Source organism: Aethalodelphis obliquidens, unplaced genomic scaffold (assembly GCF_003676395.1).
Source record: "Aethalodelphis obliquidens isolate GAN/ISIS:26980383/991018 unplaced genomic scaffold, ASM367639v1 scaffold21, whole genome shotgun sequence".
NCBI lineage: Eukaryota > Metazoa > Chordata > Mammalia > Artiodactyla > Delphinidae > Aethalodelphis > Aethalodelphis obliquidens.
In genome coordinates this window covers 26,156,280-26,173,051 of record NW_020837965.1, presented here as the reverse complement: position 1 = coordinate 26,173,051, position 16,772 = coordinate 26,156,280, and the positions used below count along the sequence as shown (strand labels likewise).

The window sequence follows — 16,772 nt, the reverse complement described above, 5'->3', positions numbered from 1 at the left end:
TTTTTTTGCGGTACACGGGCCTCTCACTGTTGTGGCCTCTCCCGTTGCGGAGCACAGGCTCCGGACGCGCAGGCTCAGCGGCCATGGCTCACGGGCCCAGCCGCTCTGCAGCATGCGGGATCCTCCCGGACCGGGGCACGAACCCAGGTCCCCTGCATCGGCAGGCGGACTCCCAACCACTGCGCCACCAGGGAAGCTCAGTGGTGTCTTCTTTTTTTAAAAATAAATTAATTAATTTATTTTTGGCTGTGTTGGGTCTTCACTGCTGCACGCGGGCTTTCTCTAGCTGCGGCGAGTGGGGTCTACTCTTCGTTGCAGTGCACGGGCTTCTCATTGTGGTGGCTTCTCTTGTTGCGGAGCATGGGCTCTAGGCACGCGGGCTCAGCAGTTGTGGCTCACGGGCTTAGTTACTCCGCGGCATGTGGGATCTTCCCGGACCAGGGCTCGAACCCGTGTCCCCTGCATTGGCAGGAGGATTCTTAACCACTGCACCACCAGGGAAGCCCTAGGCTGTCTTTTTAAACTGAGAAAAAAGGGACTTCCCTGGTGGTCCAGTGGTTAAGACTCCGTGCTTCCACTGCAGGGGGCACAGGTTCAATCCCTGGTCGGGGAACTAAGATCCCACATGCTGCACGGCATGGCCAAAAAAAAAAAAATTCTTTACAAAGTAAAATAGTAAGAAACTACCCTTCCACGGCTGGCAAAAGCTAACCCACTCTTAAGTTCCACTTCCTTTGCACAACTCTGACTGCATCCCATCCGCCCTATCTGGGGCCGTCAGGAGCTCTGCACTCTGTGTGGACTCCTGTACAAGCCTGTCTTCAGGATTTAGGGTCGACTGGAGACTCAGACAAGGGAGGAGATGACACAGAGAGGGACAGGTCTGTCACCATCCAGGGGGTCCAGTGCACAGGGTGGGGAAGGCTCCCTGGAGAAGGTGGCATGTACAGTGCCATCTGAGGTGCCTGAGGAAAGGAAGTGGGGAGGGAAGGTCCATTCTGCCGCGGAGAGAGTGGCAAAGGCGGCAGTGAGGAACAGCGGCCAGTCACGGTGGTCCTGAGCCACTGTATGGCGCTCAGGTAAACTGTCCTCCGGCAGCTGGAATTTCTAGGGTGAGGACCGAGGGGCAGGTCTGAGCCAGGCTCTGCTGAAATGGGGGGGTTGGCAGGGGAAGGTCGGGAGGGACGGGAGGGAGAGCGCCACCCAGAGCCGGCATCTCCAGCCCCAGTCCGCAGGGCCGCCATCAATGTTCACTCAGAGGAGGATGGTCCAGGCCGCCTCTCAGCGCTGGCAACCATGGTGACGAACATTACCGACCCTGAGATCATGCAGGGGACGCAGTTCCATGTAAACCATCGGGAAATGGTCAGCCGTCCGGAGGGGTTTCCAGCCCGTCAGCCCCTGCTCCTGACCTCTGTCCCTCTCTTGGAATGCAGCCTACTTTCCTCCGTGCCTGCCTTCCAAGGAGGAGGAGAAGAACGCCGGCACGGGTCACCGCCGCCTGCAGACATGGCACTGCTCAGCCTTCCCCTCCCCAGGCTCCGCAGCTTGGAGCTGGATCTCTCTGACTTAGATCTCAGTGGTTCTTCAATCGTGGAAGTTTTAAAACGTGAATCACGCACAGTGGAATGATTAAATTTAAGTAAATTCCAACTTTTCATGCTGGAAGTGGGGAATGGAGGAGAGGAATGCATATAAAATCTCCAAGGTGTCAGGCGAGTGCATCGATGACCTCATTATGGACACTCCCATTTTTTTTGGTTATAAATGAACCCACTACTACATATATACAATGGAATACTACTCAGCCATAAAAAAGAATGAAATAATGCCACTTGTAGCAACATGGATGCAACTAGAGATTATCATACTAAGTGAAGTCAGAAAGAGAAAGACAAATACCATATGATACCACTTATATGTGGAATCTAAAATATGACACAAACGAACATATCTACGAAACAGAAACAGACTCACAGACAGAGAGAGCAGACTGGTGGTTGCCAAGGGGGAGGGGATGGGGGAGGGATGGAGTGGGAGGTTGGGGTTAGTAGTTGCAAACCACTGTATATAGAATGGATAAACAAGGTCCTACAGCATTGCACAGGGAACTATATTCAGTATCCTATGATAAACCATAATGGAAAAGAATATGAAGAAGAATGTGTGCGTGTATAACTGAGTCACTTTGCTGTACAGCAGCAGTTGACACAACACTGTAAATCAACTCTACTTCAATAAAAAAAACCTTTGGAAACCACTACATTAAAATAAGAATTAAATATAAGAAAAAACAACAACCCACTACTCATTCTTCCTTCTGCTGTCAGTATGCCTTAACAAGTGGTTCTCTAGCATAACAGAATTTCCTGGCCTTTCCACGCACCCCTCTGAGCCCTGGCCACCCTGCGCACAGCTGGACCTGCTTACCGGATGGCAGCACAGGCCTCTGTCTGGACACGCTGACCAGCACCTCCGAGGCCTCGGCAAAACGCCACAGACTTCCCGGAGGAAGCTTGTGGTGTTTTACGCGACACTGTACGTTTCTGACTTGATTCAATACTTATGACTTGTATCTTTTCTACTACAACCTAATGGTTCATTGTGTTTTTCCTTGTCTCGGGACCACCACAGAGTTTAATACAAATGAAGTTAATTTAATAAATCCCTATTCAATTCAAGGCACTATAACTAATCTCAACATTAAAATGGGAGGAAAGACAATCTCAAAGATGCCGTGACTCTGGAGCTATTAGAAATATTTTCTCTTCCAGATAATTTAGGGAAACACTGTAAGTACAAGCACTGAAAGACCCTTTCGGCAACATGTGATTCTCCCACGGGTGTGTGTGATACACACCAGAATTACCATCACCAAGGTACACTCTGAGTAAGCGGATGTGAAGACAGTGTCTAGAAGGATAATCTATAACAAGCACCTAATGGAAGCCTGTGTTGGTAACAGAAATGAGGAGCCACATCGTAATCAGGCTTATTTATACACCACCTTTTTCGGGAGCAGCAAAGGTTTATGTGTTTGAAATAAGGTGGTGAAATAAGGTGACTGTGTACGTGCATCGCTAGAAGGTTCAGAACAAAATAGTTTGGCTTCAGTTCACTTTAGGAAGTGAAACTTTACACATAACTACTCACGAACAATATGAAATCTTAAATAATAATAATAAAACAGCTAACTTTTAGAAACGCACGCTTTGAGTCTTATTTCACCAACAATGAACCAAGGGCACAGAGGAGAGGTGACGGGGCTGGCCCCCGGGAAAAGGTGAGAGGCGAGAGGCGAGGTGCCTACAGCCTCCCAGGGCGGCCCGCAAACCCAGGCCACCTTCCCTGAGTTTCACTTAAGCAAGAGAAACAAGTTGCCTTGTTCGACAAAGGTCAGGGCTTTTGCTCAAATATCTCCCTGAGAAAGTCTTGGAGGGAAACGCAGATGTGTTCCCTTTTATCCAGACATAATCTTAAACTTCTTACCTGTAAATGAAGTATTTTGGATTCATTATTTCGAAGCATTTCCTTTTGTCTCTCAATTTCAATTTCAAAGCTGCATATCTGGTTGTGCAAACTCTGTATGCTCTTGTTTTTTTCTACACTTTCATTCTGCAGCAAGGAAACCTGAAAAAGAAAGTCTTCAATTAAGCAAACAAACAGTGAGTTTAATACCAATTTATAACAATTATAATAATGGTAATTAAATGTTTACAATACAGGCCTTCTATCAGCTCAGTGAAGGAGTTCCAGGAAAAAAAAAAATCCCTTCACACAGGAAATGGGAGTCCTGGTAGTTTAACAGGGATCCTACAACTGCATTTCTCAGAATCTCTCCCAAGAATCAAATAAGATGAGGCAAAGTGCAGCAAGGACTGAATTTCAGAATGGATGCTTTTTCAAGTTTTTGCTGAAAACTAATAAATCTTTTATCAGAGTGGCTTTCAAACTTGGACTAGGAAACACATCCTGACACCCCACCTCTTGTGCACAGACACTTGTGTACGTGTGCATATCCCTAAAAACAGGGATCTCAAAACCACATCTGCCCTGATCACAGTGCACTCGGATACTTTCTCTTTTACTCTATTTTACTTTTGAAAATGCTAGCTGCAACCCACTAAATTATTTCACGTCCACCAGTGGGCCATACACGCCCTTTGAAAAGCTCTCTCAACGGAACGAGGGAGCACGATGGGAACAGTCTCGCGCGCTGCAGTGAGTCCTGGGGCCAGCCTCCCAGCCTCCCCGCCCCCGCCACAGAGGAGCTGCCGACTGGGGGTGCCAGGAAGGGTCTGCTGGGGGGGCGCCATTCCCAGCAGGGAACCCACCTTTGAGTCTTTCAAAGTTCCTTTCTGAAAAATAATTGGCTCCCAAGAGCCAATTTACACTGGTCTTACAAGCCCCAGGGTGAGGAGTTCAAGGGCGATCCCACCAGGCTTCTTTCTCACAGTGTTTCTACGAGGGGCATTTTGGCCCCTGGAAAGGTTCCCTCCGCCAACAGCTGTGTCCACGCGCAGATGCGGCCGCCATCCTGGAAGACGCGGAGCTCCGAGATGGATCGGAACAGCTCTACTCGCAGGTGCCTCTCTAACACCTCCAGCACCTGAGGACGGTCTGGCCGTGGGGATGGCCCACGGGCATCTCAGGACACATCTGGGTTCCTGACCTTGTCCCCTCTGAAGAACAACGAGCCTGAAGTGAGGCGTCCTTACGTTACTCAGTCTGCTCGGCAGGCAGCACCTCTGGGCGCTGTCTCAGTCTATTTTATTTATAACCAAGGTATTTATGAAGGAATACAGAACTTGCAAGATATACTTCGCTCTCCTAGGATTTCACTCAGCACAAACAGACTTTCCTCCCTAAACTACGCTGTCTCCCAGGCCCACGACCTCCTCCACGTGATCAGCCTGCAGCGCCCAGGCTGGGGCACGGGTAGCAGGCAGCGGCATTTTTGTTTTTTCTGAAATTACAATTCACTCACTCCCATCTGTCAAAGATGGACACAATTCCCAGGCTCCTTATTCTCACACCCCAAAAAAGAAATATCATGCACACGGGCCAACCTTTCTGATAAAAATCTCAGTAATGTCTCCAAAACCAATGGTGATTTTTTCTGCAGCAAATCAAGCTACCTGAGGATGACGGAAATATCTCACACTGATGATCACACGTCATGCCGCATCCAACTCTTAACTTCTTAATTTAGGGACTGCCCTTAGACTGACGTTTTATTTATTTACACATTTTAATCAAGGATCCCAGCCCCTGGGTGCCTGCAGACCCCTGCTTTCACCAGTCTACCAGGTATAGGAAAGTCTACCTGGCAGGTGTGTTTCCAAGAAGCACAGTGTGACATCCACACAGCAGATGAAAACAGGGGCCCCCTCATCCTTCCTGAGACCCTCCTCACCAGGAACATCCTCCACCCCAGCCTGTTTTGGTGGACACTCCACACTTCCCTTTGATTTAAGCTTTCCTAAAACATAAGATGGGTGTTTTTAAGCCTGGATTTTACAAGAAGTTTTTCTTTAGTTTGACTGTGAATATAATAATCAGTGTTTCTGAATCAACTCAGACGTTCTATTTTCTAGAATAGATGAACAAATAACTCAGGAGATTCCAACTGAATAATTCTATGATGAGAAATAAATGCCCATTTTAAGAAAATACAAGTATCTGCATTCATTGTCCAGGTTTTGCTCTTGGGCCCAGTGAAGAGAAGCCAGCTTCTCACGAACACAAGCAAGGATGCGCAGGGCGGAGGCCCGGCTGACCTGAGCAGTGGGCACGGAGTCAGGGAGAGGCTCACGCTCCAGCAAAACCAAGAGGACAGACGTTTCAAATGTATCAGCAGCAACTCGGCCCCCTCTCGGCCGGTGTACAGAGGGAGAAGCTCTGGGGAGGGGTGCTGGCTGTGCGGCTGTGTCCCAGAGCTTCCAGCAATGCAATGCGGATGCTTTGAGGAGGACAAGTGTGGAGGTAGCAGGGAAGGAGGACGCAAGTGACAGGATGACCCCCGCGTGCCCCACGGCGATGGCCCTGAGGATGACCGTCCTGAGAGCTGAGCGCACGGCAGCCCAGCCCCGCTCAATGGTTATGTAACTAGCACAGCTGGAATAACCAATTCACTTTACATGAAAGGAAGAACCTTTTAGATAAATGAGGAGTCGTATCTGTGAGAGACCAAAAGCCCTGAGATCTATGCCTATAATTAAAAAAGGCAGAAACAATGCATTCTTCAAAAAGAGGGGAAAAAAAGATTCATAGGTAAATCGTCACTGAACTCAGAGCAAATATGTGCTCCTGGGAAAGTCACAAATGATTCATGTAACAGATTTTATTTCACTGATAAACAGAAGGCTTCTCCTGCCCCACGTGTGTACACACAGCACGCAAATCCTTTCATTGGTTCTCATCTCCAGCTTAAGCATTTATATTAAAAAAACTATTTTATGTCAGATTTAATAAACATCTTTTGATTTAAAACTTTAGACTCTTTTAAGTACATTTACATTTTAAATTGCTTGGATTTAATACTCAAAACAAGATATCCAAATCTTTACAAACCTTTAGAAAGCAAACATCAACGCCCTGGCTGCATCCTAGTGTCCTCCCACCGCAAGTTCTCAACACGTTTGTTGAATATCAAATTAACTTCTTATTTGTGTACATAAGCCACAAGCCACAGCGGGAGATCCTATAACCTCCTTCTCTATCAAGTCTTTGACGTTTTCATCTTTTCCTCAGGTAAGAAGGCCCTGAGAGCTGAGCACCACAGGACACACTCCCCAGGAAGGAGTGCTACGTGGGCGGGGGCCTGCTGAGGAGTCCAGACCCCACAGCTGGGGCCCCTCGAGGAGACACCCAGGAGAGCAGGTGTGTCCGGGAAGGGGCTGCGTGGTCCCCCAACACCCATGGTCAACAGTCACACTCGCGATGTGCAATTGTCCTCTCCTCGTCTCCAGGAAGACAGAGGATGGTAAAGCAGGTGACACTGGTGACCTTCCAGATCGGGGGTCGGCAGGCTTTTTCTGTAAAGAGCCAGAGAACAGTTTTGGGGGCTGTGTGGGCCGTACAGTTTCTATCTCTGCTCATCCATGCTGCCGTCCTGGTGCAAAGCAGCCACGGATAATACGAAAATGAGTGTGTGTGGCCGTGTTCCAATAAAGCTTTATTTACAAAAAGATGGAGTGCGGGGTGGACGGGGGTTGGAAGTGACAATCCCTGTCCTAGATCAATTCTAAGAGAAGCACAATGTGATTTTTTTTTTTAAAAAAAGCACTTCATAGCTGCTTGGCAATTAAAAAACAAACAGCAAGGACTTCCCTGGTGGCACAGTAGTTGAGAATCTGCCTGCCTATGCAGGGAACACAGGTTCGAGCCCTGATCCGGGAGGATCCCACATGCTGTGGAGCAACTAAGCCCGTGCGCTACAACTACTGAGTCTGTGCTCTGGAGCCCGCGAGCCACAACTACTGAGCCCACGTGCCACAACTACTGAAGCCCACACACCTAGAGCCCGTGCTCCCCAACAAGAGAAACCACCGCAATGAGAAGCCCGCTCACAGCAATGAAGACCCAATGCAGCCAAAACTAAAAATAAATAAGTAAATAAATTTATAAACAAACAAACAAAAACCCAAAGAGCAAGCTAACAAAACCACACAGCTTCATTTATAAACTCAGGATCACTTGAAGAGAATTTACTTTTTTGATACTCTTGATGCTGTTTCTTTTATGCAAAATCCATTACTCACTATAAACAAGGTTTTCTTCTTTAAATAATTTGAAGAAAGTATTAAAAACCAACAAAAGCAGGAGGCGGTGCGTCGTACCTTTTTCTCTAGAGAGTTGCTCCATTCTTTGAGTAAGTTGACATGCTGCACCGCGGAGCTGGCCTCGTGGGCCTTAATCTGCTGGTTTGTCCCCTGCGAGAGTAAAGAGGCAACGCGTTACCCAACCTCACTCCGCCGAAGTCAGAGAGACTCGTAGCCGACCTCAATCCAGCACTACACGAGGCGGGGGTGACTTATTCATGGACGGCTCACAGGGGATGTCCAGCCTCAGGAGGGCTCAGTGGCCCCTGATCTACTGTGTGCAGGTGAGGAGGCTGTTTCGAGAAGAACGGAGCAGCTCAAAGCCGAGACACTGCGAGTTCTACAACAACTATCTCGAGGCCGTGAGCTTCGCTCCTCAAGCTTCTCATCAAGGGCCTTCTTACCTACGTTTCATACTGGTAACAGCAAGAAACTAAATTTTAGATATATCATTTTTGTTCCCTAAAATTTTTTTGCGTTAAAATATAAATGGAAAATGTTTAGACACCTGCAAGTCATAGCTAGAAGCTGCTATAATAATCTAGCGAATATGTAATCAAAGTAGGATTCTAAATGAGTTATTAAAGTATTAACTTACCAGTGAAATACACTGTATTACTGTTCCTAACTATCCTATGTATACCTAGAAAGTTACATACAGAACATAAACAATCTACAGAGTACATAAGATGCAGACCATCTCAGAGTCAGTAACAAGCGTGGGAAACAGTTCTTCATATATTTAACAAAGTAATTGGTGTAAGAATATAATTTGTTTTGAAACTGGAATATTTAAAAGCCACAGAAAGCATTTTAATGATCTCCAAAACATATACTCTGTACATAGAATAGTCATATATATATGTTGATACAAGTATTGCTATATATAAACATATATATATACATACACAGAATGAATGATATATATGTACATACGACATAACAGTGGTGAGGGCTCAGTCTCATAAGAGACTGAAGCAAAGGGAAAGCTATAGTCATTCTTACTCTCAGGCTTTTTACTTTCTAAGAAAATACTGAGATGCCAATATCTCTGTATTGATTTCACAATAATGTACTGATAATACATAAAAATCAAACACAAAATACTTTAATTAGAGTATATACTGCCCTTTGATAGTTCTAAGGTCAAGATATACATTTAAATGAAAACTAATTCAAATTCACTAGCCATCTCCGATGTGTTAAAAAAACAGAAACAAAAACAAAAACCCAGGACCAGCTTTCTCACGGCCCAGGTGTGGCAGTGGCAGAGACCTCCTCTCCACATGGCCCTCCGGGCACGTGCCTGTGGCATGTACATGGAATGCACTCTGGACACACGCACGTGCGATTCTCACAACTGTGCACGGATGCACACACTGCCGAAACCACGTCCAGTTTGCCAGTGACTTACATTCAAGTAACAGCTCAAATTCCATAACTATCTACCTAGAAACCCCACCGAATGTCAGTTCTGCTTGTCCCATTCACTAACTGGTTTTGAATGTAATCGTTCTCCTAATGCATTAACTCCCCCTCAGCACAGGTGTCTACCTCAAGTCTCACGACACCCCCGGCCTGGAAAGCGAGCACCCACATCCGCTGCACGTGGCTCTCGTCACCCGTGCAGCAGGTGACTCAGTTCCATGGCAAAACTGAAAGCCCAGAGCTTGCATGTTAAAATGTTAATAGAATAACTTTCTCTCATGGTGGAATGTCAGTGACTGGGAAGGACAAATGTCGGATACTGACCTGAAAAACGCAGCCATAGCGCTTAAAACTACAGGTGCTGGGGGCATTGACACACTCTGACAAGTGTGCACTCAACTGCAACGGGAAAGAGACGTGAGTTGTGGCACGAACGTTTGCATGAAAATGTTCAAACATATCAAGGGCACAGATAGCATCTGGGTTGTACTATTACGAATGGTGTTTATCAGCTACAGGTGTGTATATAGCATCTGCTTCCTAGACTTCTATGCAGTAAATATACAGTATCATCACGTGTATACACATATATACACCAATATACAGAAATACATTTACTATAACATTTCTTAAACTTGCAGTTTCTTTAGAACAAGTTGTTTTGCGACATGCTGTCTGCAGTGCCAGAATTTTAAAAAGAAAGGAAAAAAAACATAAACTGAAATGCACATTTAAAGACTATAAACAAAAACTGCATGAAACACAAAAAATAGGAAGCATTCAGGATGCAGCTGGGTCACACACCTGATATACAGCACACGAAATAGATACCTTTCCAAAGCAAGCGTACACAAGGTCTCATCACTCTCAGTACTTCTGAATGGCCAGAGATTCAAGTAGCTTTTCAAAGACCTCTAAGGTCATCCTAACAACATGAATCTTACGATGGTTACCTCCAGTTCATGGAGGACGATTAGGAGGGGCTGGGAGAGGGTAACTCCCCTTGCAAGGAAAAACCCCTGTGTTCAGCTTAAATGTCAGCAAATCATCAAATAAAGACCACCTACGGTGCCCCCTCAGGAGTAAAGGGAATTGAAATACCTACATTTTAAAGACACAGTGTTTTGTGTTAGGCTAATGCAATTTAAGGATAAGTTCTTTCTTTACTGAAGAGATTCTCATCGGGAAACTCGAGGGATAGATCTTCTTTATAGAAAGCCATCAGACCCTGAATTGGGAGAGTGGCCAGTGAGCGTGGCGCACAGCGGCCCCGGGAACGCGCTTCCCCGCGAGCCAGCGCACACGCACTCCCGGAGGCTCGCGGGATGTGTCACTCCGGTGGGTGCAGGCGGCTTCTCCACCTTCTCCTCCTGTCCTCCAGGACAAAGACATTCCTCTCCCTTCAGGTCAGTATTGAGGACAAGAGTGAGCGGCTCACAGGACGGCCCTCCCGCCTGAGGGACCCACCTGACCATGGCCAAGGCCAGCCCTGCAGAAGGTCTGAGCCAGGGTGGGGTCGTGGTGGCCGCAGAGGCTCTGGCCTGCAACTGGAGGAAAGCACCCCAAGGGTACATGGCAGGTGACGGGCGCAGAAACCCGAAAGGACACCGTGTGCGTAGTAACATCAGTTTGAAAATTTTAAAACATATTCTTTCAGTGCCATCAATACAATCGTGAATCTGACCAGTTAACACTCCTAATGTTAAAATCAGGGTCATATCGAGGTTGACATTGTTTTCAGTGCACTAACTGAAAGGGCTGTACTTTTTTCAAACTGGCTTTATCATCATTAATCTCAGAGCCCTACAGAATTTACCAGAGCTTGGGGATAAAAGCAAGAATCATCTGTAAACCAATAGCACCTTTCACCAGAAACCCAAGATAAATGCAGGTTTGAAGTTTTTTTTTTTGTTTTTTTTAGGTTTAAAGATTTTTAAAAATAAAAATAACTTAGAGGCAAAATGGAGGCAGCTTTTGCCCCGAATATAGACAGCCCTGAGTGAGTAAAAGTTTAGGAAGGTACATAAAACCCAGGAAATTATTTCAACAATACAGACTCTTCGTACATTCACTTTAACAGAGGGACTTTCCAGTTGTGGAAATAATCTACGTGCGTTTCCCTGCCGCTCCCAGAGGCACATTCAGGGGCCCAGAGACCACCGTCACCAGTCCAGACCCTACCCTTGCCCAGCAGAGTCAACGTCCAGGGAGGGTGCACCTCAGTGAGAGTGGCCTTCGGCCCACACGGGTCCTCTCGCTGTCATGGACGTGAGAGACTGAGCTCCCCTCCCCCATATCCAGGTGTTAAATTCCAGGCTGTTGAAAAGGCTGAGGTGAGCAGGCTCCTCAGATCAGAGAACCCAGGACCAAGAGAATCGGGCGTGGGGACCGGGGGTGGGGGTGGGGGGGGGGGGGGGGGGGGGGGTGGGGCACGCACCCACCGAGCCCATAGGAGCCCCAGACGGTTCCCAGAACACCAACCAGAGGGGGTCCAGGTCAGGATCAGATGCGAAAACATTAAGAATCCTTGGAATTGTTCCTTCTGGATATATCCTGATCAAAATGAGGTTACTGCAAAATCTACCTGCCTTAAAGCAAGTGTGCCCGAGGGCAGCGTGATGTGCACAGCCTCTGGGGGAGGCTGCCCAGGTGCCTTCCCAGCGGCCCCTGAAGTGTGGGCACCACCCCTGCACCCACTTGCCCCCCGGCACAGGTCCTGTACAGCACGTGTGGCCTAAGTGGTTCAGGAGTATTTCTAAGTTAACTGATTTCCTTGAGATAATCTTAGAGTGATTCCTAGTTTACAGATTTAAACCTAAAAAGTGTCACCTTTGCTTGCATTGTAAATATTCCCATTTTCTCAATTCTTAATATTTTGCTCTGAATTTACCACTTTGTAGCTTTTAATTGTTTGTTTCTGAAATATCTGACTTCCAAAAACAGCATGAGGGTTTTCATTGTTTTTGTACTGTAAGTTATCACTATCACAATCTGTGAAAACCTCTGACCTCAGCTTTAAGGGAAGAGCGGGGCCCTGAAGGATCCCCAGCTCCTGCACAGGCCCGGCCACGCCCCTTACCTCGCTCCTCAGAAGGGTCTGGACACTGCACTTATGAGGGCAGGACACCACCACGCAGGGACACTCGGTGTCTTCGTGTTTCTGAAGGAGAAAGAGAGAGTGTTGCCAACTCTGAAACACAATCCACCTTCCCTCAGATCCCACCAGCGTTCCCAGCGTCCCCACAATGACCCAAGGGAAGCCCTCTGCTCACGGTCATGTCCTTGGGTCACAAGACTCACATCACACTTGGACGGGTCGCTATGTTACACAAGTCTGAGTGCTCAAAAGAATGCATCTCACGAGAGCTACTCAGATATGACTGGTCGGGGCCACTCATTGGAGCACAGCCCACCGGAGGGGCATCCTCACGGCAGCTTCCCTCTAGCTGTGTCCCCTCTGCTGATGCTTCCCTGACACCTGCGCCCAGGTAGGCTGGGCCTTGGCCTCCCTCACACAGCAGGTGGATGGCAGGGCCCAGCCTCTGCTGGTTGGAGAGAAGGACAGTTCTCCTCTGGCTTCTCAGTTTGGGGTCTGGAAATGATGCTTCTCAAGAGCCTGAAAACAATGTGATCCGCTGGGTGTTTAAATTACTGTCCTGATCTCTGATCTTCCTTTAGTGCGTGGTAAACGTGCATACATTTTGGTGTAGCCCTTCTCTGGAGGGTACAGATTTCAGCACAGAGCCTGGATGACGGTGACTGTTCAACTCGGTGCCCCAGGCACCTGCTGGGTACCTGTCCGGTACACCTGTCCACAAGTGAAGTGCAGGAAAGAGCTCCCACGAGGAGAGCAAACCCAGGCTCTGGAGAGCACCTCCAGACACATGACAAAGGGCCGCTGGAGGGAGACCGACGCAGGCAGAGCCAGACCTGCCACGTCACACAACCGTGGGAGGCCAGGCTCCCGGAGGTGGCATCCCTCGGCAAGAAGAGAATGTGGCGGGTTTTCCTCTGAGGCCCCGGGACACTCCCAGTTCTCCTGGCTGGGCCTCCAGTTAGGCCGCTGTTGAGGTGTATCTGGGGTCGCGCTGGCTGCCGGGCCGTCTGACCCAGCAGGCGTGCAGGTCAAGGACACGGCGCCCGAGAGGACACTCCTCTCCTCCGGGGAGGCCTGGAGCCAGGTGCAACACCATCTGAAGTCCCTCGTCTGGACCAGCGCCCTGCGGGCTGTGCAGCGCGGAAAGGACACCTGGACGCGGCCGCTCTGCTCCGGGGCCTGGTCCCCAGAGGCCTGCGGGGCCCACGGTGGGCGAGCCCACGGCTGTCCCGAACTCAGCAAAAATCACCTGACTGGACTGAGCCTGACCAGCACCTCCCAAGAGGGGACCCCCGGCGGATGCCTGGCCGCGCTCAGAATCCCTAAGAGTTCCCAGGTGCCATCGCGCCTTTCGGGGGAAACCTCAGGCCAAACAGCTTCTCTCTGCCTCACCTGTAAGAGGGGGCGTGACCAGCCCTCCCTCAGAGGGCACCTGTGAGGACAGAATCCGTCACGGGCCCGGAGAACTAACGTGGCCGACACTCCACAGACGCCACGCCTCCCTCCTGCGCCTGCCCTCGACCCCGCCTTTGTTCCCCAGGCCAGGCCTGCCCTGGGTGTCAGGGGTGGCCTGACCAGGACAAACAGATGATCACCACTGCGGCAGGGGGGCTGGGAGCGAGCAGCAGGGGTGGTGGCCTGGCAGGGCGCTCTGAGGAAGAACCAGGGGTGGGGGCAGTGTACCGGGGCGGGCAGAGCAGGGGGCAGCAGGAGGTGAGGCTGGGGGCCCGCAGGCCATTCCCATCAATAGCTCTGTGTATCTTGGCAGATCTGTGCAAGGACGTCCAAACGATGAATGTCTAGAAATGGGCTTCTTTGCCCTTCTTTCAAAGGGTAGAGCATTTAAAATGGGATTTGGGGGCTTCCCTGGTGGTGCAGTGGTTGAGAGTCCGCCTGCCGATGCAGGGGACACGGGTTCGTGCCCGGTCCGGGAAGATCCCACATGCCGCAGAGCGGCTGGGCCCATGAGCCATGGCTGCTGAGCCTGCGCGTCCGGAGCCTGTGCTCTGCAACGGGAGAGGCCACAGCAGTGAGAGGCCCGCGTACCGCAAAAAAACAAAAACAAAAAAAGGGATTTGGAGGGGTATTGCCAGGCTACCCTCCAATCAGCCTACACAAGCCCACCCTCACTGCAGCGAGAACGCACGGCCCCAATCGAATTCTATCAAACTTTCCCATCTCTGACAGGGACCGGTGAAAAACAATGAGTATGATTTGCAATTCTTTAATGATGTGTAGTTATTAGTATGTTTTTTATGTTAACCATTTGTACTTCCCGTGAACTGCCTTTCATAGCTTTTGTCCACTGCAGTGGGTTGAACAGTGACCCCTGAAGTTCATGTCCCCCCGGAACCTCAGAATGTGACCCCGGTTTAGGAAAGAGGGTCTCTGCAGATGTAACGAGTTAAGAGGCCACCCTGGATTAGGCTGGGCCCCGAACCTAGTGACACTGTCCATGTAAGAGGGGAAGACGTACAGCAGGAAGACTGCCATGGGGACATGCAGGCAGAGGTTGGAACGGTGCAGCCGCAAGTCTGGGAGCCCAAGGACCGCAACCCCCAGGAGGTGGGGAGGTGAGGCAGGGGTCTTCTCTAGCGCCTCCAGAGGGGCATGGCCCTGAGGCAACCCTGGATCCAGACTTCTGCTTCTAGGACTGTGAGGGAACAAATTTCTGTTGTTTTAGGCCACCCACTTTGTGGTACTTTGTTATGACAGCCAAAGGGATACACCCGTTTTCCAAAAAAAAAAAACCTGTTAATCTGTCGATATGTAAGAACTCTTCACATATTAATGAAATCTGTCCTGCCTGTCAAAGCAAATGTGACTTTGATACACACACAGAACGGGTATCACGCGTGTGTGGGCCATAAAGCATATAAGTGCACAGTGAGCACCCGCCAGGGACAAGGATGTAACCAACGCCCATCACCTGCAGGCTCCTCTTCTGCCTCGCCCCCGCCTTCTCCGACTAAAACCACAAGGCTGAACCTGCGCTTTTGCTTCCTTTGCTTAAAAAAAGGTCTCCTTACACATGTATGTGTAACAGGTAAGATACTGTTTCGTCTTGACTACTTTTGAATTTTGTTAACACGGAATTCCGCCTTTCGACTCTTCTGCGACCTGGCTCAACGTCACGCTCCTCAGGCGGGCGAATCCATGAGTCGCATGAGTGGACTCGTGGATTCCACTGTCACTGCTGTCATACAACCTTCCCTGCTGTGCACACTGTCCACGGGGTCCGCTACAAGTGACGTGTCTGTTCTCCAACAGATGGACGTTTGGATCGTTCCCAGATCTCTCTGCTCCTCTGGTTATGCCTGACATACCCTCTGCAGTGCATGTGCGACAGTTTCTCTTAAACATCTAGGAGAGGGACTGCTGGTTGAGAACATGAGTTTTCAACCTAATAAAATACTGCCACGTGTTTGCCAAAGTGGCTGTACCTGTACGTTACAGTACACAGTTGACCCTTGAACCTGGGTATGAACTGCGTGAGCCGACGTACATGTGGATTTTCTTCACTAGGTGTGCACTGCGGCACTACCCGACCCACGGTCGGCTGACGCTGTGGGTGCGCGACCTCGGCTAGGAGGGCTGACTGTAACGTTATACTCGTGTTCAAGACTGCTCAGAGAGTCTGCGCCCAGCCCCTGTGTCATCCAAGGGCCAAATGTATACACGTTCCCATAAAATGAGATCTTTACAATTCTTGACTTTTCACAAATTAACAGAACTGTTTAAAGAGAATGATATTCGATAATTTCTGGGCTAAATGGAAGAGATTTTTTTTCTGACACTTTAAATTCTGCTATTAGATTAAAAAAAAACAACTTGAAAATAGCTGCCGGTACCATGGTTTAGAGATAGAAAAGAAATGCTCACGTGAACTGCAATGGTCCAGAGAGTCAGTGCGCTTTTTGATTTTTTTGATGGGGACCATTTTTAAAGTCTGTGTTGAATTTTTTTTTTTAATTTATTTATTTTTGGCTGCATTGGGTCTTCATTGCTGCATGTGGGCTTTCTCTAGTTGCAGTGAGCAGGGGCTACACTTCATTGCGGTGCAAGGGCTTCTCACTGCGGCGGCTTCTCTTGTTGCGGAGCACGGGCTCTAGGTGCACGGGCTTCAGTAGTTGTGGCTCTCGGGCTCTAGAGCTCAGGCTCAGTAGTTATGGCGCACGGGCTTAGTTGCTCCGTGGCATGTGGGATCTTCCCGGACCAGGGCTTGACCCCGTGTCCCCTGCATTAGCAGGCGGATTCTTAACCACTGTGCCACCAGGGAAGCCCTCTGTGTTGAATTTTGCCATAGCACTGCCTCTGTCTTCTGCTCTGGCCCCTTGGCCGCGAGGCCTGCGGGATCCTAGCTCCCCAACCAGGGACTGAACCGCACCTCCTGCGCTGGAAGGCGAAGTCCCTGGAGCCTTGGC

At 49.1% G+C, this 16,772-nt stretch overlaps 1 protein-coding gene across 12 annotated transcripts in view; it reads right to left on the bottom strand.

Moving 5' to 3' along the window:
- TRAF3 (TNF receptor associated factor 3) overlaps positions 1–16,772 on the bottom strand; it is a 116,598-nt gene that overhangs the window by 8,882 nt on the left and 90,944 nt on the right. For 10 of the 12 annotated variants that reach the window (XM_027120642.1, XM_027120644.1, XM_027120645.1 and 7 more), the window contains 4 exons: positions 12,331–12,411; positions 9,576–9,650; positions 7,842–7,934; positions 3,490–3,630 (listed from right to left, as the gene is read on the bottom strand). In XM_027120642.1, coding sequence (XP_026976443.1) covers positions 3,490–3,630; positions 7,842–7,934; positions 9,576–9,650; positions 12,331–12,411 — 390 coding nt within the window. The remainder of the gene's footprint in view (positions 1–3,489; positions 3,631–7,841; positions 7,935–9,575; positions 9,651–12,330; positions 12,412–16,772) is intronic. The other 2 variants (XM_027120640.1, XM_027120641.1) reach the window with 1 other exon arrangement.